Genomic DNA, 22,953 nt, shown 5'->3' on the forward strand with positions numbered 1-22,953 from the left:
GACGTGGAGGAAGAAAATACTTCACTGTTTGTTTTTCTGATCTCTACCTTCCTCCTGCCCGTAATGCAAGCACTGATTTTGACAAGATCTTGAGAGTGTCTGGTTTTATCTTCTCAACCCTGAGTTTAAAAGTTCTGTCACTTTTAGTTCGTTGTAGATTAAAACACCGTGGTAATTTATTTTTGACATAATTTCACTTCTCCGTGGTCATATTAACAGTCTTTTTTGTGGGCTTTTGAATTAATGGTTATGGTATATGAGTTTTAATTGTTTGCAAATTAATATGAATTTGTATGCTGATAATATCATTAAGAACTGGAGATTCCACTGCATGTAAACACAATAGAAGCAACTAAAATGATCCTTTCTATGAAAGGTTTCCAATCTAAAGAAATATCAATGGTAAAATTATAGTGCAACAGTACTAATTAAAAATTATAGAAAAATGTTTCATCCCTGTCGCTGATTACCCTCCTAGATCTTTACAAAGGGCTTGAGAAAGCTGGCTTAATAAGGGCCATAAAGGAAAACTCTCGTTTCTATATGACTTGAAGATGAGTTCTGTAGAGCATTGTAGTATTGAGAGCTTAGAGTGGCTGATGTGAAATCATTTATGTTCTGTTTTGAAATAGTAATCTGAATTTATATTAAAACTCAGCAAACTGCCAAATCTGGTGTACAGAGAGACATAATATATTCTCTTCTCGATATGAATTGCTTCAGTTACATTATTCTGAGTTACTGTTCAACCCTGTGCCTGCGTGTTGGGTATATATGTTTGTGTTGCATATAAAACTTCTTATGGCCTGACTCTGATTTCGTTGAAATGGTTGTTAATTCATTAACTTCAGTGGAGTTGTTCCTAATTTATCTTTGCAGGAGTGAGTATAGAATAAGGCCTTAAATCTTCAAGTAAAAAAGTTGAATTATAAAAATACTGTAAAATAAAATATCACCAATGTGGTCCCATTAAATAGTATTTCATGAGAGACTAAAATACAAAAAAAAAAAAAAAAAAAAAAAAGATGAATAGGAAAGTAGAAATCAAATATCTATTTTTTAAAAAAACAGAAATTTTTAGTCTACAGGAAATAAAAGAGAATTTGATTTAAATAAGTTTTATTTTAACTATGTACTCCTGTAATAATGACAGGTGGAATTGTTTTGTTGTTGCACGACTATCACATTTAAAATGAAGCCAGACTAAGTTCTTGCAGTTATGTTTGATGAGAACTCTTGTACTCTCAAATTGCATTAGTAGATTTGTTTTTCCAAATAATTATACAGTTGAAATACAAGTATTAGGATTTAATATGGGATGAAAATCTATTCCATTGTTCATAGATCATATAAATTCATTAAATATTAGCTTGCTTATTTATTTATTTGAAAGGATCAAAATTATTTAAAAAGTTGAGGAAGCTGGCATCTCTAATACTGAACCAAGAAAGGAGCAGGGAGAAAGCTATGATCAAATGTTGACATTTTCATGTGGATCTATGAAAACCACATGTAAAAGTCTTTATGTAGTAAACACTTCAAGGGATCTGATAAAGTGATAGGGGATTTTACCATCTCATTGTAAAACATGTTCCCTTTATTTGTGGTGATATATGGCTTTGTTATGTGTATTACTTTTTGCCCTCAGCTGACTACTATGGCATTAGGAACATATTAATAAGTCTTATTGTGTATATTCCTGACATAGTAGTCAGGAAATGGGCAAAAGATCTAAATGTGAATTACAAGGTAATTAGACATGGCCAAACTAAGTAAACTCAACTCTCTGGGGACTCTTTCATCAGCGAACCAGTTATCTTAGGTTAGCTTCTGAAATCTAATTGATTTACTGTTACTCTCAGTGGAAAAAAAGGTGGTCCAGTATAACTTTATCTTTTCTTCTCAAAAGGCCACTTTGTATTTAGCCCATCCTATACAAACAGGTGCTAGAAAAGTGTATTGTGCAAATTAGAGGATCTGCAATTGAAAATGCTGGCTTATATGGTTATAATCTGGAATTGCCATAATGGAAAAAGGAGTTGTGAACACATGTGTATGAATGGAATTGTTCCACAGTTAACAGGAGATTTATGACTGAAGAAATTGCTACAGAGCAGCAAGTGGTAGAGATTGTGTTTTTATTTTAATATGAGAGCCAAGTCTTGCATTAGGACATTGTTGAACCTAGTGCAGAAAATAAATGACACCCAGGGGATGATGTAGCATTCTGTTAGATTGAAGGGCCTTTAATAATCGGATAGCCTAACAGTAGTTAAGATAGAGAATGTATAAGAACTAATGTTGTCTTCTGCTTTTATGGTAATGTGTGTATGGTAACAAGAAACGGTTATGGTATGTTGGCACTGTAGCTTTTAGCGGTGACTTCTTAAATTAAACGATAAGTTTGCTGAGTGACTTTCTGGAATTTATTTAATGAAGATCCATAAAATACAATATCTATTTACAATTGGATTAACAGCACTATGCTCTACTACTAGTCTATACTCTAGAAAAAAAGTACCAAACGAATCTGAATTCTTCTTTCATTCTTGGTGAGTTGAAATTCATTTTGGAAATTTAATTTTTACGTCTATTTATTTTAATCATGATTAACAGTTTCTATGTTAGCATATTCTGTATTGTCCTGTCTCTCAAACTGTAGGCTGTAAGTCAACTCTGTGAAAAGAAATTTTGCAGCAATTGTGTGTTTTCTTTTTTTAAGTTTATTTTACTCAGAGCAGCGATAAGCAATAGTAATTCTATTGTACTTTTCCTTCCTTTTTCTTGCAAAAGTCAATCTATAAATTAACTTACCTGTTTTTCTGTACAGGAGATATTTGGGCATGGCATTAATTTTTGATAGTATTATTTCTGTTGTATTCTATAGTCGGTATATCCCTTTGGGCTGTTCAGGGTGTCAGTAAGTAGTTTCTGAAATACCTTATTTTTTGGAAACGGTAGGGGCAAGTTTACCTAGGACCTCCTAAATAGTAAGTGTGTTAGCCTGCGCTACAATCGCTAAACTGTTCGTGGTACTTGTAAGCAGTCAACTTTGGTGTGTAAATGTACACTAGATGGCAGTTTTGTCATATCTTGCAAGTTCAAATAGTTCTGTAGTAGAACAGGAAAGGCCATCAGTGTTTAGTCTGCACTTACAGGGTCCCTGCATGACCAGTGTGGACCCCATGGACTTCCTGGAACATATGTTAGCAATTTAGCAGCAGACATTTATTTCTTTGTTTTACTGCTTGACTCTTTGAGAAAGTGTTGGTGCTCAGTTATGGGCTGTCTGGATCATGTCAGAGGCCATGGGGATCAAGTCCATGTGACAGGCCAGACTGAGGAAGGATGAAGCTGGAGGAGGTGAGGAAACTGACCCTTACTTCAACAGTAACAAGTCACTGCCTGTCTGTGGACTGTGGCCAAAAGCCTGGGCGTTTTAGGTCTAATACAGCTGAACAAACAAAACACTTTGCCCATTTGGCTTTTTCATATTTCATCAACAGTAGTTCAATCAAAGTCTTTTCTGTTTGCTAAGAATTGGTTCTTCATCTTTTTTTCCTCCTTTTCCCCTCCTTTTTCTGTTTCAGCCCCATCTAGACGAGGTGACCTTGAAATCCTTGGCTACTGCATGCTGCAGTGGTTATGTGGGAAACTACCCTGGGAACAGAACCTGAAGGACCCTGTAGCTGTCCAGACTGCGAAAACGAAGTAAAAATAAAGCAACACACACGTGCATGCACCTATAACATACTCCATCGTTTACCAAGAGAGGTCTCAAATGGAATTTCAAAGACAGCTTACATCCTATAGGATATTATCTCACATGAAAGCTGAAACAATTTTCCTTAATTAAGAGAGATGTTAAAAGCTGTTATAAATGCAAACTCTCTATGCATATATACCATTTTGCACATTTGTGTATGTACTGCTGTGGAGATGTGATGATAAATGCACAATACATGGTCATTTCCTCTGCTACATACCTTTTCATACTCTTTGTTTCTTAAAAAAAAAAAAAAGTGAACAAGAGTATACCTGATACCATGCATGTGGAAGAACAGGGTGGATTTCCATTAAACTTCATAGGTGCTTGGTAGAGACTATGGTACAAAAGTCATTTGAAAGTTTTCTTTCACACATGCTTTTAATTTATTTAACTTTCTACTTGATACCTATTTTTCAGATATTTCCATGTAGGTTTTTAATGCCATATAAGTTAACTGCCATTATAAACATTTAAATACCAAAATGCTAAAGAATTTGCTTAGAAGCTTTTCTTTTTCCCAGCATGACTCATTAGAGCTTACTAAAGCAACAGAGTGTATTAGTGTTTTCTTTCACTGCTTTCACAGTTGGGACTTGAGAGAGTTAATTGCATGTGGTACAGTGTAGCTTGTGAAAGGATAGATAGAAGAGTACTTATCCACAAATGTAACATCACAATTGGAGAAAGCAGCAAACTTCTAAGTAGGGCAAGTCACAACAGAGGTACACAATAGGGATAGCTGATCCACAGAAATCAATCTGCAAATTCAGTGTGGCATCGGCTCTCAACAGAGAAAAAGGTTAGCCTGCAGACTGTGGATAATACAGATTGCATCTGTAAATGTTGACCTCGTATGTTATGTTTAATATTTCTCCTTTAGAAGTTCTGATCATTACACAACCCCCTGCAAGGTAACACTTATACAATTCAATGTTAAATCAATTTAATCAATCAAGCTGCTCCACTAATTCCTTCCCTTGCAGTTAACCCTTGGTTTGCTCGTATTTCCAGAAAGCCAACTGAAGAGAAGCTCAGGAAGAAATGCACAGAAAATGATACAGATTCCACTTAGCAGAAGTATCCTCTTAGTGTAACAAATTATGTTCCTTGGCATTAGATGATTTGTCCAGGTCATCCTCTTACTTAATCTGATTTTTCTGTGCCTATACTGTTTTAGAGGGCCAGAAGCAGGCATCAGTATACATAGTCGTAGCCAGTTGCTTGCAAGTTAGTAGGTACATTACCAGCACGGACAGGTTTGTTCCAGTCCTTTGCTGTGGAGACTCTACGGTTGTGATGAGGAAGGGACTAGGACAGCCGGAAGGTGGAGTGCAGTTGAAAAGCAAAAGCCAGAACAGGACCACAGATTCTGTTGTTACGAGTTGCCTCTCCTCCTTCCCCTATGACTTCTCAAGTCATTCTTTGTAGATGAAACTAGAAGCACTGGAATGTTGAGGCAAGTGTGCTAAATCATTGGGCATTGGAAGGGCAATATTTAAAGATTCCTGCTGGTAAACTTGATTTCAGAAGTTCTTAATTGGAGAGGGTGCTCCCTTTGAGTTAGGATTTTCAATTTGGGGAAAATGAAATACATTTAAGCATATACATTTCCATTTAATTTAGCTTAGATTTTATTTCTGGTGCTAAAAAACAGCTCCTGATCAGACCAAAAGTCCATCTAGCCTGATATCCTGTTTTTGGAATGGTCAAGAGTAGAAGGAAGAACACAAGAGGAGCTCAGTTACCTTTTTCATAAATCATGTAGTTATTGCAATATTTGAGATTACTTCTGTGTTTTTTATACGGGGAAATGAAATCACTGCTGTAGTAAAAAGATGCACATTCCAAATAACTACACATTAAATAATCCTATCCCCCTGTCCAGTTGTTACAAAATAAAAAAAACTGCATAAGGGTATTTTTCTTGAGCCCAAACTTCTGTGGTGTCCCTCAGTTACCACAGCAGTATGTCTTAGGACAAGGCCTACTCAGTGGACTTGATTCTGCACATTTGTCCTGTTGGCAGAATTCGACTGAAATTAAAGTGTGGATAAAGCCAATGTGTACCAAACGAATTAAATTGAAATGGCTGGCTAACCAGTTCATGTAATCAAAGGTTATTAGCCTACGTCCTCCAATTCTATGCATTTGAGGATGCATCCTGTTACTGGTGGATGGACCTTTGTGATTCCTTTAAACAAGAAAAATATGTGATTTTGAGTCTAAACACTAAGTGGGAGGAGGATAAAAAACACTAACACTGTCCATTGGCATACTTCTACAGCTGTGCAAAACACAAAGCAGATATTCTTGTTTGTTCTTAGCCTCATAAAGATGTAGACACATTTAGACCATCAATAACACTTCGGTAATGTTGCATCTTTTTTAAAAAAATGAAGACCTGTGGTTTCATGGTGACACAGCTTAAGTTCTATCCTTTAGTAGTATTAATAACTAGAAGAAAGTAAGAGATTTCATTCTGTCAGAGCAAGGGAGCTTGTGCTACTGCAGGTTCCTAGAGGTGCTAGAAAAGCACCATGATTCAGATCTGCTTCAAGACAAGAGGTGCTGTTGCTTTATCTGGTTTTTAGAATATGATTTTTTCTGAGTTGCAGCATACAGGGCTGTCTCTGGTTTTAAACAGATCAAAAGTAGATCTGTGGCCCTGCATCTTCAGTTTATAAAGCTGGATTTATAGTTGCTTAACTTCCTTCTCTCCCTGTGTCCCTGCCGTGCTTGTTTGTGATACTGACAGCCATCCCGCAGCAGCTCATGAGCAATATGGCAGGAAGAATCTAATGTTAAATGACTACTAAGTAGACCAGAACCATTTATTAAATTTTAAAAAGCAAATATTAATCGTTAAGCTGAAATCAGAACAAGCGATTTAAGCTCAAAGGGCTTTTTTCTTTCTAGAAAACGTAAAACATCTGCAAAGGAAAAAAACTTAATGCAAGTCTAGCTGTAAGTCTAGTCTTGCTGAAATTAGCAAACTCCAAAGAGTTAAAAACACAGCTGGTAAGAGGAGATGTTTTAAAAAAGCAATACTATGAATCATTAGCTTTCCTGGAGGTCCACTCCCTTTGGAATTGAGACTTGCTATCTTCCCAAATGCCAAGTGAAGGATCACCTGCTCCAGAACCACACTAAACTGTTGCATTCTCGTGTTGTTTCAGACTTATGGATGAGCTCCCACATTCAGTGATGGAATGGGATTCTTCTGGAAGCAAATGTAGTAAGTGTGCTTACAGTATGTACCGTATAGCTCTTTGGTCTGCTATGAAAAATATTTAAATGCCTTAATCTATTTGGAGGGAGCAGCAGAAGAATAAAAGTATTACAAAGTTAACCAAGCCTTCTGTAAAAATAATGAACGTAATCACCAGGTCTTGCACCCTAAGGCAAATAGCCTGAGTCCATGTAGTATTACTAGGCTTTAATCTTAGGGCAAACTACAGTGTGCAAGCATAAGTCGTCCTTATGGGACCCCTTGAAGTCACCTCTGCAGACCAACCTCTGCAGAATCACCGTTGTCAGTAGAAGCATCCTAGAGATAAGAATGAGCACTGGGGCCAGGCTGGCAGGTGAGTGCAGGCCAAGCGGAGTCTTCAGGGCAGTTACAGGCTGCTGAGTGTTCCCTGTGAGTGGTCTAGGTCTCCCATCCGTCGTAGCTGAGCCTTTCTAGCCTTTCTGTTCTCTGATGCCTGTTTGACTGACACTGTCACTGATACTTTTTCTTGCTTTCTTTCCTGGCCTTTTAATATAGTTTCTACCTTCTGTTTTTGTCTTGCATCACCTTGGTTTCTTCTCTTGTATCTGCATCAGTTTACTAATGCCCGCCTCAGTTACTGCAAGCCTAGAGGGGCTACTTTGGGTCTCAGCTTCTGTCTTCCTCTTTGCTCTTGTACTTCTTTTTTAAGTCCTGTCCACATACTCTTTCTCCTGCCCTAAAATTTCTTTCCTTTTCTGTCTACCTGTGTTTAGCTGTTGCATTAGTTAAATCCTGAGGAGAAGGTGCCTTCAGCCTCTTTCCCATAGATGAAAGAGCCAGGGATGAGGTTTCCATTGTTCACTTCTTTCCTACAAGGTTGGGATGTGATTCTTGCCAGATACTGGAGTACAAGTCTGATGGTGGTAGTGGGCTTTATATCTGAGAGAGCAGGGAAAGAGCAAAGAAATCTGCATATACACAGTGCTTATCTGTACATATGCAGTGCATACTTAACACAGTTCTGTGTTAAATGTGGTATTAAGATAACAAATAGTACAAAATACAGCTACTTCATGAATGGATGCATTTGGGCCAGTTTTCTTTTATCCTGTTTGTGTAAAATCTGATAGTACGGTGGTCTGGCTCTTGATATATATGTATTCAACAGAAGAATTCAGCCTGCAATATCTATACTAGAGCTATATTTAGCTGATAGCATGGTACTTATGTAATACTGTGAGAATTATGTACATCACACTCACTAATTAAGAGCATAATTTAATTGAACTCATAGTTTTATTGACTTCAGTGGAACTGGATCAGACCCTTCCAGTAAAGCTTATTACAGTTTAAGCAGTTTTAGCTTGAAGGGTTGTTTACTGCAAGAAGAGAAGGTAAATTTCTGGTCAATTTTGAATGCTGGTGATTCTACAATATGTGATTCTAGAGGCAGGGTACTTAATGCTTTATTGCAGGAACTTCTTTTTTTGCTGTTAGTTTCCTGTATTAGCCCGCAAACAATTACTAAGTAGATGTTGTAGACATTAGGGCTAGATTTTCAGCCCTTGCAAGTGGTAGTGCAAAAATCTTGATCCATCTTGTCAGTGGTTAGTGCCACATAGTGACATATCTGAGTGCAGTCAAATTGCACCTAAGCATCGGTTCATTGTTGCTGTGTGCCTAGAGGCTAGCTTGAGCTGTTGAGTTCAGCCTGAACTCTTGCGGCTGAAATGCTGCCTTTACTGTTCATACAACCACCAGAAAGGGGGGAGAGAAGGGACTGCCACCAGGAGAATGGCCTCCTTCAACCACTTTTCTTTTTTATTAAAAAAAAAAAAAAAAAAAAAAAAAAACATAAATGCTAATAATGTAATTCTCAGAGTCTGGTAGTTTTCTGTATTAAGTGAGAACGCGGTCCCTGCAGGAGAGAACTGAATCTAATACTGGCATATTAAATCTTAGCTATATGTAATCCAAGATTTTGGGAAGCAGTGACTGTCTTAGAAATGTAGGTAACTGGAAAAGGTAAGCAACTGTCTACGAAGGTTTATTGCTTAGGATATTAGGATCCTGTTTAAAAAAACAACTGAATGTATGGTTTGGCTTGCAGTGTGTTTCCTGCCTGAAGTAGTACAAAAGTAACCTAGAGGAAAAAAAAACTTTGGTTTAGGGAAAACATCAAGTTTCCCTCAAAAGCAGTATCTATTTTTGATGCGTTCACTTATTTCTGTGAAATTTGTGTATTTGAACTATTGGAATGCTGCTGTGTTAGAAAAGATACATTCACAATGTACCTGCATAATAATAAAACTTTATGTGTGGGACTATAACAGATGGTTTTTCTCTACACATTTTTCCTACTAGTATTATTTCTGTACTTTCAGCAGCTTCCCTGTCTCTAGAAGTACTCAGTAATGTTAGCAAAATAATGCTGTTACTAGGCTGTATTAGAACTTACTCTCAAAAACAACATTTGTCCAAGTATTAGATGTTTAAAAAAAAAAAAAAAAAAAAAAAAAAAGTTTGCTTTTCTCCAAAGCATTCGAGGTACAATATCTATGCTGATTAAAATACTATTATTGAAAATATTCAATATTTAACAGGGTATTACGATCTATCAAATACAAAATGCTTCTGTTTCAGAATGAACTCTGAATACTTGTCAATAAAATATTTTGATTAACTTTTGTACTTGTAGGCTAGCTTTTAGTAGCATACAAATTAATGCTTTTCTATTACAAGACATAGCACTGAAAGGTTAGCTGGTTTATCCAAGTCTTATGTTCTGGTTTTCTCATCTCAAAACCACAAGATACTATCAGTTTTAAATTTTGTATGTTTCTTCAGGAGAAATTTTGTCATCTTGTTTGGCATTGTAGCATTCGTATCTATTTTGGAATTAAAACCTTTAGGTTCTAGGTCTACACCAAGTGAAATTTACATTTAAATTATGCTCCGCAGGTGAAACAGCCAAGTTTCTGGCATGTGTTTATGGTTTAGCTTATGATGAAAAGCCAAAGTATCGAGAGCTAAAAAAAATCCTGCTGGATGGACTCGCGTCAAGTGGAACTCACTACGATGGCCCGCTGGAATTTACTGCTGCAGGATGCACCCTAAATCACTGTGCTTCTAAAGCGTCAAAAGTAAGAAAGACAGTTGTGGGAGTATTTTCTGAGATCTCCTGCTGGGTGGTTGTCTCTCCTTTTGTAAAAGAAGAAACAGTTTAAGATCTCAAAACGAGACTGACGCAGCAGTTCTTTTGCCTTAAATACACCATGTTTGTTAGTTCCTGTTTCCCCTGGCTTTGCTAAATAGTGGGATGTCAGCCCTTAAGGAGGAAGAACTGTCATGAGTCCTTTTGACCTGCAGCCTCTCACTTCAAAGTAGTAGGTCTGTGGAGAATCGTGTACTTTCATGATAATGGGGAAGTCAAGGACTTTGTTCACTAACATCTTGAAGGCAAGCCTGAATGCCAGGTTTTTCTTTCTGACCAGATTAAAAGCAAAGTTACCATTAGTGAAAGCATTTAATTCATTTTCTTGCTTTCAGACTGTTCTTTGTCATTTGCCTTTATATTCTTGCAGCCACTAATCTGGAGGATGTATTATTCTAGGATTTAACTGTTTTATTGGTATGTAGAGCTATATGATGCACTAACTGAGCTTTAAAGCTGACAGCAATCATGTTATGTTTTCCCTTTGTATTTTTTAAGTCTGAAACTATATAGTTAACAAAACCTTGTTTTAATAAGTGGAGATTGATGTAATTAGCAGCCTTACTGGACCTGCTGTGAAATGTCAGTCCCATAATACCTCTGCCTTGGGACTACCCATATGCAAAAGCCCTACTTTTTTCTCTGATGTGTGTTCAATAAGGCAGGGTCAGGGTACCATTCATTTTTAATATTTCTTATGAACTTTGGACCATCACAAGTGTACGTGAGCCAAGAATGCACGATGCAAACTAATGTGACTGATAGGCTGCTAGATGAATGGTGATTCAAGTATCAGTGCACAGATGGTTCTGATTTGCTGAGTTTTGTAGCTGCTGCAACTGAAGACATAAAATATCCTTCTAGTCATAAATTAGCTCTTTGGAAGCAAAACCTTGGCACCAGAGCTTTACAACCTTCAATTAGTAGGGAAAGAAGTATTTGAATGACTGTGGTATTGACATCTGTAGGCCTGCATAGTAATCATTCCTAATAGAAGAGAATATCTGTTTGAGGGGGTTTTGCATGGCTAATTAACCACCAGTGAGAATATGTAATTTTTTCATGATCTCCTGATTGTCACCTTTCTCTCATGATACAATTACATTTTATTGTAGCAAGTGCCTCACAAACCAATTGTCAGTACTATTTACGTATTATAGAAAGCAGAACAAAAGTTCATGTTTAATAAAAAGCCACTGGGTTTTGATCTTGGTAATTACAGATACTTATTTTAGCAATTTTATTGACTTTTCTGGTTTTATCACTTTTTTCATTTAACAAAACCAAAAGCTATTTCAGTGTCAGTATTTCCTCTTTCTATGATGGTCACTGCTTAATCTCCACTAATTTGAGAGCTTTTTTTTTCAGTTTATACAGTTTTTTGAACTTAATTGAAATATCAAGTAGTTGTTAACTTACCCAACTAAGTAATTAATTACTTATCTAATTGTAAGTAATCTAATTGCTTACTTTTAGATTGGATTTTTGATTCACAAGAATCTTATTTAGAATCAGATACTGAATAGTAAAAGTTTTTTTTCCTATTTGTGGGCACAACAGAACGCGTAACCTTTCATACAAAGGATGCTGAACCAACTGTGTGAAGATTAATCTCTTTGTTCTTTTTTAGTAACTATATGTCTACTTAAAAACAGTAAGATGTAACAAGTGATAGGAAAAATTGCAGATCATCTAGAAATACCAAAACTAGATCTTTTCTCTATGTTTTATGTATATAAACCTGAAATTTAAACGGAAAATCATTCTGACATTTGAAAAACACCGTCATTCTATACTATATTCCTATGCATTTTAGATTATAGGGAAAACTAACTAGATTGCTGGACAGAAGATTTACTTTACTGACTGACACTTTACTTCAGGAGTGAAAGGAATGTATTTGGTTAACTTTATCTCTGAGCCTCAGAGCACAACATTTTCTGATTCTTTCAGGTTTTTTGCCTGGTCAAAAACTTGGCCTAAAATCCTATAGTGGCATAAAGGATGGATGCTGAACTTTCAGATTGCAAGAGGTGCTGTAGCACTTGTTGGCAATTATACAACCCCACTTAAAAATCTGAGTGAGAAGTGCCAGTTACCACCCCTTTTGTTCCTTAGGCCTGAGCAGAATTATTCTTGATGGCCAGTAACAGGATCAGAGAGAGAGCTGCAAGATCTAGGCACTTAACATCACTTTTTTAGAGAGATTTTTTTTCATGTCAACTCCCGTGCTTCTTGGAACAGTAAGAATGCTCCAACATTCTTTACATACATGTAGTGTGTTTCCTTAGATAGTTCTGCCTACTGGGAAGGGTTTCCTGTTATATTTACTGCAAAATAGCTGCAGAAAGATTTCTGGGGTTATTCAGTAGACTTGAGGAGCACTTTAGTGAAGCTTCTTTACTAGTCTGAATGGAAAAAAGTGCAAATAGAGCAGATAACCGAAGTTTCTTCAAATTTATTGCCATTTTCAGAAAATCTGATTTTCAGTCTGTGGCTACTGGCCTTGGAGCACATTCAAGGCCTGGTGTGCTTTGGTGCTGCAGTCCTGACTAAGAGAGTTTGTTGACAGGAAGGCACTTCCCACTGCATCTCTTCATTGCACTGTCTGTAGTTATCTTTGGTTTGACTCTTTTCATCTTTGCCCCTCTGCATTCCCTTTTCCACCTCTCCTTTTATTCACCGAACGCTTTTTCCATTAAAGAGAGAACCTAAGAATGGTGGGAGCCACTACAAACAATCCACTGTCGCCTCACTTGGGCAGGATCTGACTTAGATGACCTTTTTGACTCCACCTGTACCAGTTTGGTACAGAAAAAAGATGATCTCGGTGAATTCCCTTCTGAAGACCAGTAAACACTCATAGTACCAGGAAGCAGATCCTGTGACACTAGTTCCTTGAAGATGATGTCAAGAGGAACTGCTATAACTCGTGTGCTTCGGCATACAGCTCTCTGTGTAGTACGTGAATCTAATCTTGATGTGACATAAAAAGGATAACAGTGGTTACATCCTGGCTCTTTGTTTCAGTTGTACACCAAACACAGATGATAAAGCACAGAGTTATTTCTCAAATTTGTTTACCTGTTTTTGGCAATGGATAAATCTTTCAGCTTTTTCACCTACACAGTGCTAGGATTATGGCCAAATGAAATATGGTAAGGCCAGCCGACTAGTTGCTAGATTTTGTACATTCATTTAAAAGGAAATTACAATCAATACAAACTTGTAATTTTTATTAGTGTAAATATGGTAATCTTTAGGCATAGAGTAAATATTTTCAGAAATGCTGCGAGTAAGTCTTGTTTTGAAAGTGATTTAGTCATTTAAAGCATGTACACAGTGTGAAAATGCTGCGAAGATACCTGAGTTAGCTGTCAACAAGATTATCAGTTCTTGCGTGATGCAGTACAGTGCTATGTGGAGAAAACAGCTTTGGCCCCAGAATTCAGATAATTGTCAGTGTGGCACTGAGGCTTACCTAACTAATTCCATTTCTCAAGGCTATCTATCTACAAATGATGTTATATCCTGAGTTACTGTTTGAAACTAGCTGGAGTTACTGAAAACAGATGCACCTTTATGTTGCTAAACTTCAATAATTTTCACAGAGTAAAACGATGGATTATATTCTTAAAAGGTCTTTTGGATTAAACAATAGGTGTAAGTGCCCACTAACACTTTCAACAGTATTTAGTTTGTGCAGTTTCTAGCTCCTGTATGCATTTAATTTGCAGTACAAAAAGGAAGCTTATTACTTCATTTTTAGCTGGTACATTCAGATGCAGCTGCTGCATAGAGGACCATATGCAAACATTACAGTTACAGAGTTATTAGTGTGCCAGAAGTACCAAAGGCATGTGGCATACAGCCTGTGTTTTGGCTACATTTGTCTTCCAAGTTATAAAAGCCAAATACAGACATCATTTGATACTTACTGCTTAGAGCAGCACTAGAAAAAAAACTTGCATTAACTAACTCCTGCAACTATTCAGAGCATATTCCCCATTACATTTTAGAAGACTATAAAAGAATGTAAGACTTTACTCTTTAATTAATTACCCGAGTCCAAGGACTTAGGGATTATCTTATTTCAGACAATTTTGCATTTGACTCAGTCCAGTGATAAGGAAGGTGTTGCTCTCCTGAACATTGATACAAACAGTGACCTATTGGCATTGTTGCCATTAAAGGTTATTAATGAAGGTTTTTAAAATTTATAACTCACTTTGAGTTTATTTTGTTGCATTCTTCCCAAATACAGCATAGCTCTTTGTACTGTTTGAAGGAACTATTTAATGATAATTAAGATGCTGAAAACAATTCTTTTGAGAAAGATTATACAATCTTAGCCTCATTTTAAATTTTTGGTACTAAACTTAAACATTTGTCTTTCTGAAAGACTGAGGGATTTTTTACTACATAGAGTTGTTAACTGTACATCAGCAGGTCCGCTCACGAAAGCCTGTGCCAAAACCAGTTCAACAGAAGCAAGAAAGGATGGAAAGTGAAGAATATGTCTGTCCGAACAAAACCTGTACAGGTGTAACACGCAGACAACTCCAAGATGAAGAAAAGCCAATTAAATTAAACACAACACTTCATCGAAGAGAGCCTCAGCAGGTGAGGATTTTGGCACTACAGTAACACATGGAGTCCCCAGTTGATAGCTCAGTGCCTGCTTTGGGGGGAGGGGAAAGAGCGTCCTTTAAGGAAAAAAAAAGGGGGAGGGCTAACCCTAAATTGTAAACAACAGAAGTTGTCGTATGCTTACTGGATTGTACTATTTACTTTGGTAAAGTCTAGGTAATAAGTGCAAACAGGGCACTAGCCTTACTCGTCTCAAACCTGATGGGTTCAAGGATTGGAATGGTACCTGTGACAATTGTGAACACTATTGACTTTTTTTTCCCCCAATATACAGACAGAATCGCTATCTGTATATCAACAGGTTCATATACCAAAGCCTTCGCTGAAACCAGTAGAACAGAAGCTAAACAAGATGAAAGATGACAACTTTAACTGCCTAAGCAGGCCCCATGCTCGGGTACCACGCCGACAATTCCAGGCTGAAGAGAAGCCAATTAAATCGAACACCATGATTCAGCGGCCTGAACTACAGAAGGTGAGGTTTCTGGTGTTACAGCAGAACAGACAGGACACAGTGTGATAGAAAGATTAGCTTTCTTTAAAAATACACTTTTTATAAAAAAGATACAATAAATGTATGCAAACTAGATGTTTGCTGTAAACAGTATAAGTTGGTATATGAATATACTTGAGGCGAGGGGTTGGACGAGATGATCTCCAGAGGTTCCTTCCAACCTTGACCATTCTGTGATTCTGTATAATAACAAAGAAAATAATATAACCAAGCAAACATGTTATTTCCAAACTAAAACTCATTTCAGTTTTTTTCTATAGTTTGGTAGTAAAGGCACTGCACTTTCAAATTGCAATGGTATATCTGTCCAAGAGATAACTGTTAGGATAATAGTGGAAACAATAGTCTCCTTTTATGGCCACTGTTGGTTTTTCTGGTAGAAACTTCAGTAGTTTCCTGTTCTAAGTAATGTAAAATTTTAGGAATTCAATTACTCAATTAAGAGTGGTATGAAGTAATCTTAAATTTTGACTTCTTAATCTGAGGATTTTATAAGTTAGCTCAACTAGTTCTGTTAACAACTGCACAGAAAGGTTGATGGAGAAGATTCAGTCTTACCATGCAACTGTGCTTTCCTAGGGAATGAAAAAACATTCATCAAGGTTTTAGCAAAAATAATGCAGAATGAAGTACATCGTAATAAACGTAGTCTATTCCTTCCATTTCTTTCTGTGGGGATTAAATATATTTTAACATGGAAACTGTGCTGTGTTTGCTTCCTTTATTATAGAAGGAAATATAGAAGGAAGGCATTATCATATAACAAGAAGTTATTTATTAAGTACAAAAATTAAACTGTACAAGATAGCTTTATTATTAATTCAAAATTCTTTGCTTCAAGCAGTCTGCTGATCACTGCCTGGAGACTCCAGGACAAGGCAGCAGAGTGAAGCAGGAAAAGCACAGCTGTACCTGAGAGCATCAGGCAGTAAAGTGGTGAGCAGAACAATTTTTGGAGATTTCTTGGCTGACAGGCAGCCAAATTATGAAAAGTCTCTAGAGCCCTGACACACAGTGAAGACTGAAGGTAGCAGTTAAGACTTCATTTTTGCACGAAGATACTGTAGTGCTACGAGATAACCCTCTGTTAGCAAATTAAAAAAAATAAGAATATATTAAAACTAAACACTCCTCCCACCCCCTAATGTCTTCCTGTATACTTTCTACAAAAGCTACTGTAATCTTAAGAGGTGGGTACAGGAACTAGAGAGCCATATTTGGGGTTTCTACTGCCAGGTAGGAAAACAAGCTGATATCCCTTGTTGCACTTGAACAGCAAGCACGCAGCGTAGCTTTTAGATCTTGACACTGGAGAGTAACTTGAGGGATTTGTGCATCCCTTTTCTTTGGGAGAGGCAAAAAAATACATTTTGCTGAAATGGGACCAATCACTGGTCTTGTATGGGGATTGTGTGTGTTTTGATTTCGGCTTTCTGAAGGGAAGGCCGCTGTTTGATATAACTAATAATGCTGTGACTAAGTAGAATAGGTCTGTAGTACTCACGCAGCATTATACATAATGGAGAGAGTTAAAATGGATGTCAGATTAAAATTAAGATATTCAAATCAGAAACTGGAGAAGGAAAAAAGGCCAGGAGGTGTTTGTTCTTTATTGCAGGCTTCCTCTTTATCCTTTTCCCATAATTTAGGGGATCAGTATAGGAGAGCTATAAAGGAAATTTTGGAGTACTGACATCATTATGTAAATTAAGAAAGGTACCTCATGCACAAAGAGGGAAGTGAAACAAAGCATAATGCTGCAACATTTAAATAAGTACCAGTATTGCATAAACAAAGGCAAAACAGAATACAGTTTCATATATGTAGGTTAGTGTAGCTGTGACAGCCAAGGAACATCATCTTCGAACTCTTATACAAATGTATGATGTGGAACAGAGGGAAGTCTTTTTGGTAGCATTTTGAAAGACCAAAAGAGGATCCAGGTCTGATGGACCAAAATTGGTTGCAAGAATGTGCACGTGACCTCACTGAAGGCAAGGTAAGCATTAGCACAGTAGCGCTGGAGTTGCTGTGGATTGGGGAACGCTGGCCTGGGAGAAGGACCTGCCCCAGTACTAGACGCGGTACACATCGTGCATACCCCAGAGAGCAACTCCAAAGCCTTGGGTTAGGCAGCTGCCCTGAGGCGTTCACCACAGGCGCCTCCCTGCAGCTTAGACAGTTACATGGGATGACCGCTCTGGTTGCCATGAATACATGATGCAGCTAAAGGACTGCACGCAGAATGTAGAGAGAAAAAGTTGTGCTCTTCCTCGTCTGTCTCTTAAGGGAAGCCCATCCAGAAAACCATCACCCAGCTGGGACAAAGACAGGATAAAAGTAAAGAGTTATGAGTGGGTATGCTTAGTAAGGCAGCTGGAAAGCAGTTACAGTCAAAGTATAAACAAAAGGAGAAACATTTCTGTGCTGAAAAGGAAGTATCTGAATGAGAAGGACAGTTGTTGTGAAAGACTTGACAGCTGGCAAACTGCAAGAGAGAGACTAAGGAAGACATAGTAACGTGTAAAAAAGAATGGGAAAACAAGCAAACAAGCAGAGAAAAAAACATTTACAAGCCGCCCTTACGCTGCACATCACAGTATCCTTTCTGTAAGTCAGTGCTCATTTTTCCTTACAGGAAAATAAACTGACACACCTGTATGTCACTAATCTGCAAGAGGAATTAAGCACTTGGTAAGACAGAAAATTCCTATTAGATAAATGTAATTTACGTCAAGAATTTTCTCTAAGACAGCTATATTGCTAGAGTTGAAAGTACGTGGGATGTATTCAGAATTATAACATAGTATGAATGAAATCATGAAATGAAAACTAAAGTTGGTAGTTTGTCTAACGGAGAGTAAAATATACAGTAGAAGGGGATTTTGAAGTCTTGCGTATCTAAAAAGCAATTGTAGGTGTCTAGGGCTTCCTTTCCAAGAATGAAGATCAAAAAGGTAGGCTAAGCTTAGCATTGCTCCTGAAGATTATAAACAACAGCAACAACAACAACAACAAAATCAGTGATGGATGAAAGCTTTTCAGCTTCACTCTGAAATGCAAAACTTTTATACAGCACTTACAGAAATTGAAACAGAAAAATTGTCTAGGTTTCCAGGCTAAAACTTTATTAGCAGGAACATTTTAAATATTTTACGTATTAACACTGTTGAAAGGTACAACATCATCAGCTGTTGACTTCAGTAATAAATACGGAGAATTGCTGTTTCAAAGGCTAAATCATAATGCATTTAAAAGGAATAACCGCATCTAAATTCATGCAAATTCCAGAGTTAAGGCTTTGACAAAATGGCATTGCCTTCTCAGGGATAACTTCATTACCTAGATGACATCTTTGGTATCTTTGTTTTTTTGATTCAGCTGTCACTGAAATACTAAATTCTTTGGGTTTTGTTTGTTTGTTTTTAACCTGCAGGGAGACACTGGAAGAGATCTACCACAATTCCACTCTCAGGAAGTATTCTGGGAAGCCAAAAAGACACAAGATCAACACTTAACTACAGATAATCTAGTTTCTTTGCAAGACACTGGATTTGACATTAATAGTTCTCATACATTCTCTAGATTTAGGCTTGCATTTCCTAGAGAAATATACTGCTACAGTATATGTATACTTGTACTTCTGTTACTAATACTACTTTCCTTGAATTTTCTTTGATGCAACTGCTTCAAATGTCTTCAGTTTGCAGTGGTGTTCATATCAAGCTGGGTTTTTTTTTTTTTTTCAGAGTTTCTTCATTGAAGACTTCAGTGTAAGGGGCTTGGAAAAGATTTTTATATTACTGTAAATACATATCTTTTAAAAGCAAATTCTATTAAACTTTCGAAATTACACTGAGTAAGATACATATGCCGTAAACTTTCTATTACACTATTTTGTAAGTGGTGGGATTCTTTGGGGATTCTTTCCCCGCCCCCACCCCCCCGCCCCCCTTTTTTGGGAAACTTTTTTAGTCCTTTGCTATAGCCATATTAAAAAATATCAAGAAATATCATGATGTGATATTTAATTATTTGAACATTCTGGTATCTTGATAATTTGTTTCTAGTCATCTTCAGGCTCTCAGTTTCAGCATATCTGTAGTTAAGTGGTCTACTGAATGTATCGGAGTCTACCTCAAAACTCTTCCTGTTTTTATTCCACAAGATAGAATTTGTGCTTTTATTTCAGGAAAGATTTTGTTACGATTTTTGCCTTTATCTAAGCTACTACCCAGTGTTTAGTTCAAGTGCACATTTACATTTTATTTCCTTACCTTATTACAATATGGACATTCGCCAAAGATGACATTAAAACTCTGTCTGCTAGTAGGAAGACCCTGTAGCCACTGCAACACAAATCAGTGAATTAAAATTCACATTTGTTTTCTATCAAATTTACAAATGGCCTATCCACCAGAGGTTCTTGCAAATAGAGTTCATTTGATAAATATCTTACAATATCTTACCTATCTTACAAGATTCTGTACAACCACAAATTGAGGCAAGTTCCTCTCCAGTGAACTTACTGGGTTAGAAGACAAACAAATTGCTAGAAAAATTATTGCACTTCCTCAAAGGATTTTGCTTCAACTGAAATTTTAACTGTGCAGCACTTACTTATTTCTGGGATCTGTAAGTAGCAGCTAAGCGAGTTTGTCCCATTAACAACTTTTTTACCTCATACAGGCAAGCCTGATGAAAAGGCCGTCCACATCGAGGATCATCACACACCTGATCTGGAATAGTGCCATCAAGTCGATAGGCATAGCAGATTCCACAGTCCTTAGTAAAATCCTTAAAACACAACATGTTTTAGTTTACAGTAGAAGTGAAAGGAAAAGAGAGGACTGGTGACACATCATAGTATCCTTTCTGCAAGTCAGTGCTCACATATAGAAATGTGTTTGGCTCTTTTTCGGTCTGCAATTTGTATTAGTTGGAATAACTAAACATTTTTGCCTTCAAGTATATGTTTACATCATTATGAAGAGTAAGGTTAGTTTTAAGATGCGCAAGCCTTTGCTAGGTTTTATCTTCTCACTAAATTATGTCCAATCTGACAAGCATTTAATACTTCTGGGCCTCAGTTTCTTTTCCTTTATTATAGACAATGATTTGTCATTACATTTGGACGTTAGACACAAGACCTCACAGTCAGATACTAATTTAAAAATTTCACAAGTGAAATCAAGTTAGTAATGCAGTGCTACAGCATTGTCAAAAATTAATTCCAAGTTTGTTTGAAATGCAGCAGTATTTGCATGGCCTCTTGTCCCCTCTAAGCTGCTCTACCTAATTAGAACTTTTAAGTCATCAACATCCATAACAGAATGTTTGGATTTTCCACATCTCATTAGCTACTCTGGAACTTCCTCTTTCCCTTTTAATAGCAGTAAGGCCATTAATAACAGGCTTCGCTATGAAGGCCACAGGAAAGTGTGCACCTCTAACCAAAGGTTAACAAGCTCTGACAATGGTTGCTTGAAGTTCAGAAGTCCTTATGACAATATATTAATCCAATTACCTCTATTCTGAGTCTCTTACTGGCAGTTATAAAGTGACCATTTAAATTTTACTTACTCAGAAATACCAACTGATCATTAACAAAAAAAGCAACTTACTTACACTTTTTTCTAACACAGCACGAGATGGAAAATCAATTTCTAAGATGTCTTTCAAGTTTTGTAATAAGCTGATTTCTGGATCCCTGCAAGTTATGGAGGGATGAAAAAGTCAACACTAGGAGCAGCAAATACAGTTTTAATTTCAAACATTATTATTAAGGATGCTTACCACAAGTGCATGCTGTTGTTCAGCTTAATTCTCAAAGGATTAACCACTGCAAACAATGTAGATAAACAGTTAGAGCATCTTGGGATCCCTTCTCCTCCCAGTTCCACCTCTTACACTTCAGTGCAAAAGAGAAAGATTGCAGCTATTGTAGCTACTACAAGTTGCCTTGTAACTATTTAAGGCACCTAAGTCCATGACTGTGCTTAGTGATTAGTTTTGGAAATTCATTACTCGTAACAAAGATATGATCTCATTTCCCTTAAGGAGCTCATAAAAAGCTGTGTGAAACCAAAGTGAAATACTTCAGAAATATTTCTAAACATTATTAGGGCATGTGAGGTGGATTTTTTTAAACATTACATTAAAAAAATAAACATGATTGGGTAATCACCTGTGTGAACATCTGTAAGACACAGGATTCCCTCTAAATTGTGCTAGAAAAGCACTGGGGAAAAAAAGGTGACTCATGAATTAACACAGTAAAAGAGCATGCCTTGAATTTAACTTGTGGGGGGGAAAAAAAAAGTCTACTCTGTGAAACTCCTGTATAATTTCAGCTTAATAATTTCTGGCTCTTTAAGTAAAGCTTATCCCCAGAGACTGATACAGCTTAGACTAGTATCTGCTTACAGAGATTAGATTATGAAAGAGAAATGAATGGTATATATCTGCTGCCTTACCGTGATCTGCTCCAAGGAAATAACACTCAGGAAGCATGTTTGGATGCCTAGGATCTACCTCTATGTTTACTGAAACATTGTTCCCTACAATGAGAAAGCAAATACATGATGTGCAGTCACAGAGAGATGTTCAAGATCTGTTTACAAATTGAAATATTAACTTGCTTAACAGTTTTAAAATATTTAATTCAGGTTGTGTTTCACTACTACAAAAAATGAAAAAGTTGGAAGGTATCTGACTTAATTGTACAAAGTATCAGTATATATGCTAAGAAGTATTTCAATAGACTGTAGTGAAAAATAGCAAGTGATTAAAATATTTGCCAGTCTTGCATTTCTGAGAGACTAGTCTTAACCTTAAGATTTCCATTTCTGAATAATCAAACTCAAGCTACATGACACAATCAATTTGAAATCTTAAGTGATTTTGTAAAATAGTACAGATTTTAATTCCTCATCATCTTTTATAGTCAAAAATAGGACAAAAGTGATATTAAGCAGTAAATTACATCCCCTCTACAGCATACTCCTGGACTGAGCAAGCAATGGCATGTTTTCGAAACCGCAAACTTCATGCATATATATATATATATATATTTTTTTTTTTTTGAATATATATATGCATACTTTTTTAAAAGGATAGCACATCATCAAATCCTCCTCAGGATTTGCTATTCAAAAGGAGTAAGCAGCTCAAAAAGTGTTCTGGAAGATTTAAAAACTCACAGCAAATACTCTAAATGATAATCAGTTTGTGAAATTAACAGCTCTGTAAAGCTTGCTCCCTTTGAAGGGAAAATAATACCCTTCAGTGTTCAAAGTGTCTTTCAAGGGCACACCTCTATCACAGGTGCATGTTCTTTTTCACAAGAGATGACCTGGTTCCGGGATCTGAACTACCTTTCGGATTGTCTGTTTCTTAGAACCAAAGTTCCTGGTCAGTCACTCTTCTAGCCAGAAAGATCCACATCCTAGTTCTTAGAGTGGAAGGACCAAGTGGCCTGGAAGTCAGTCCTGCCTGCATTTTGATTAATACAATGAGAATGAACGAAATCAGTAAGTTTAGTCCTAACTGAAGGTTATCTGTGACCCACAACAAAGGACTCACTCTGAGCTTTC

General features: G+C 36.8%; 2 protein-coding genes across 12 annotated transcripts in view; one reads left to right on the forward strand and one right to left on the reverse strand.

Moving 5' to 3' along the window:
* VRK2 (VRK serine/threonine kinase 2) overlaps window positions 1-19,346 on the forward strand; it is a 51,625-nt gene extending 32,279 nt beyond the window's left edge. Inside the window, exons 9-16 of one of the 9 annotated variants that reach the window (XR_009957823.1) lie at window positions 3,591-3,711; window positions 6,946-7,019; window positions 9,942-10,123; window positions 14,641-14,817; window positions 15,119-15,319; window positions 16,203-16,294; window positions 17,997-18,052; window positions 18,795-18,883. Coding sequence is in view for 8 of the 9 variants with exons in the window: in XM_062571485.1 (XP_062427469.1) it covers window positions 3,591-3,711; window positions 6,946-7,019; window positions 9,942-10,123; window positions 14,641-14,817; window positions 15,119-15,319; window positions 18,795-19,037 (998 nt within the window). In the remaining variant the exon portion in view is untranslated. Of the gene's footprint in view, window positions 1-3,590; window positions 3,712-6,945; window positions 7,020-9,941; window positions 10,124-14,640; window positions 14,818-15,118; window positions 15,320-16,202; window positions 16,295-17,996; window positions 18,053-18,794 lie in introns of all 9 variants that reach the window. The other 8 variants (XM_062571493.1, XM_062571485.1, XM_062571489.1 and 5 more) reach the window with 8 other exon arrangements.
* FANCL (FA complementation group L) overlaps window positions 18,467-22,953 on the reverse strand; it is a 40,348-nt gene continuing 35,861 nt past the window's right edge. For all 3 annotated transcript variants that reach the window (XM_062571496.1, XM_062571494.1, XM_062571495.1), the window contains exons 9-14: window positions 21,835-21,918; window positions 21,155-21,200; window positions 20,987-21,068; window positions 20,039-20,155; window positions 19,636-19,707; window positions 18,467-19,139 (exon numbers count right to left, since the gene is read on the reverse strand). In XM_062571496.1, the coding sequence (XP_062427480.1) occupies window positions 19,104-19,139; window positions 19,636-19,707; window positions 20,039-20,155; window positions 20,987-21,068; window positions 21,155-21,200; window positions 21,835-21,918 (437 nt within the window). In that variant the 3' untranslated portion in view covers window positions 18,467-19,103. The remainder of the gene's footprint in view (window positions 19,140-19,635; window positions 19,708-20,038; window positions 20,156-20,986; window positions 21,069-21,154; window positions 21,201-21,834; window positions 21,919-22,953) is intronic.

This window comes from Rhea pennata, chromosome 3 (assembly GCF_028389875.1).
Source record: "Rhea pennata isolate bPtePen1 chromosome 3, bPtePen1.pri, whole genome shotgun sequence".
NCBI classification, from domain to species: Eukaryota; Metazoa; Chordata; class Aves; order Rheiformes; family Rheidae; genus Rhea; species Rhea pennata.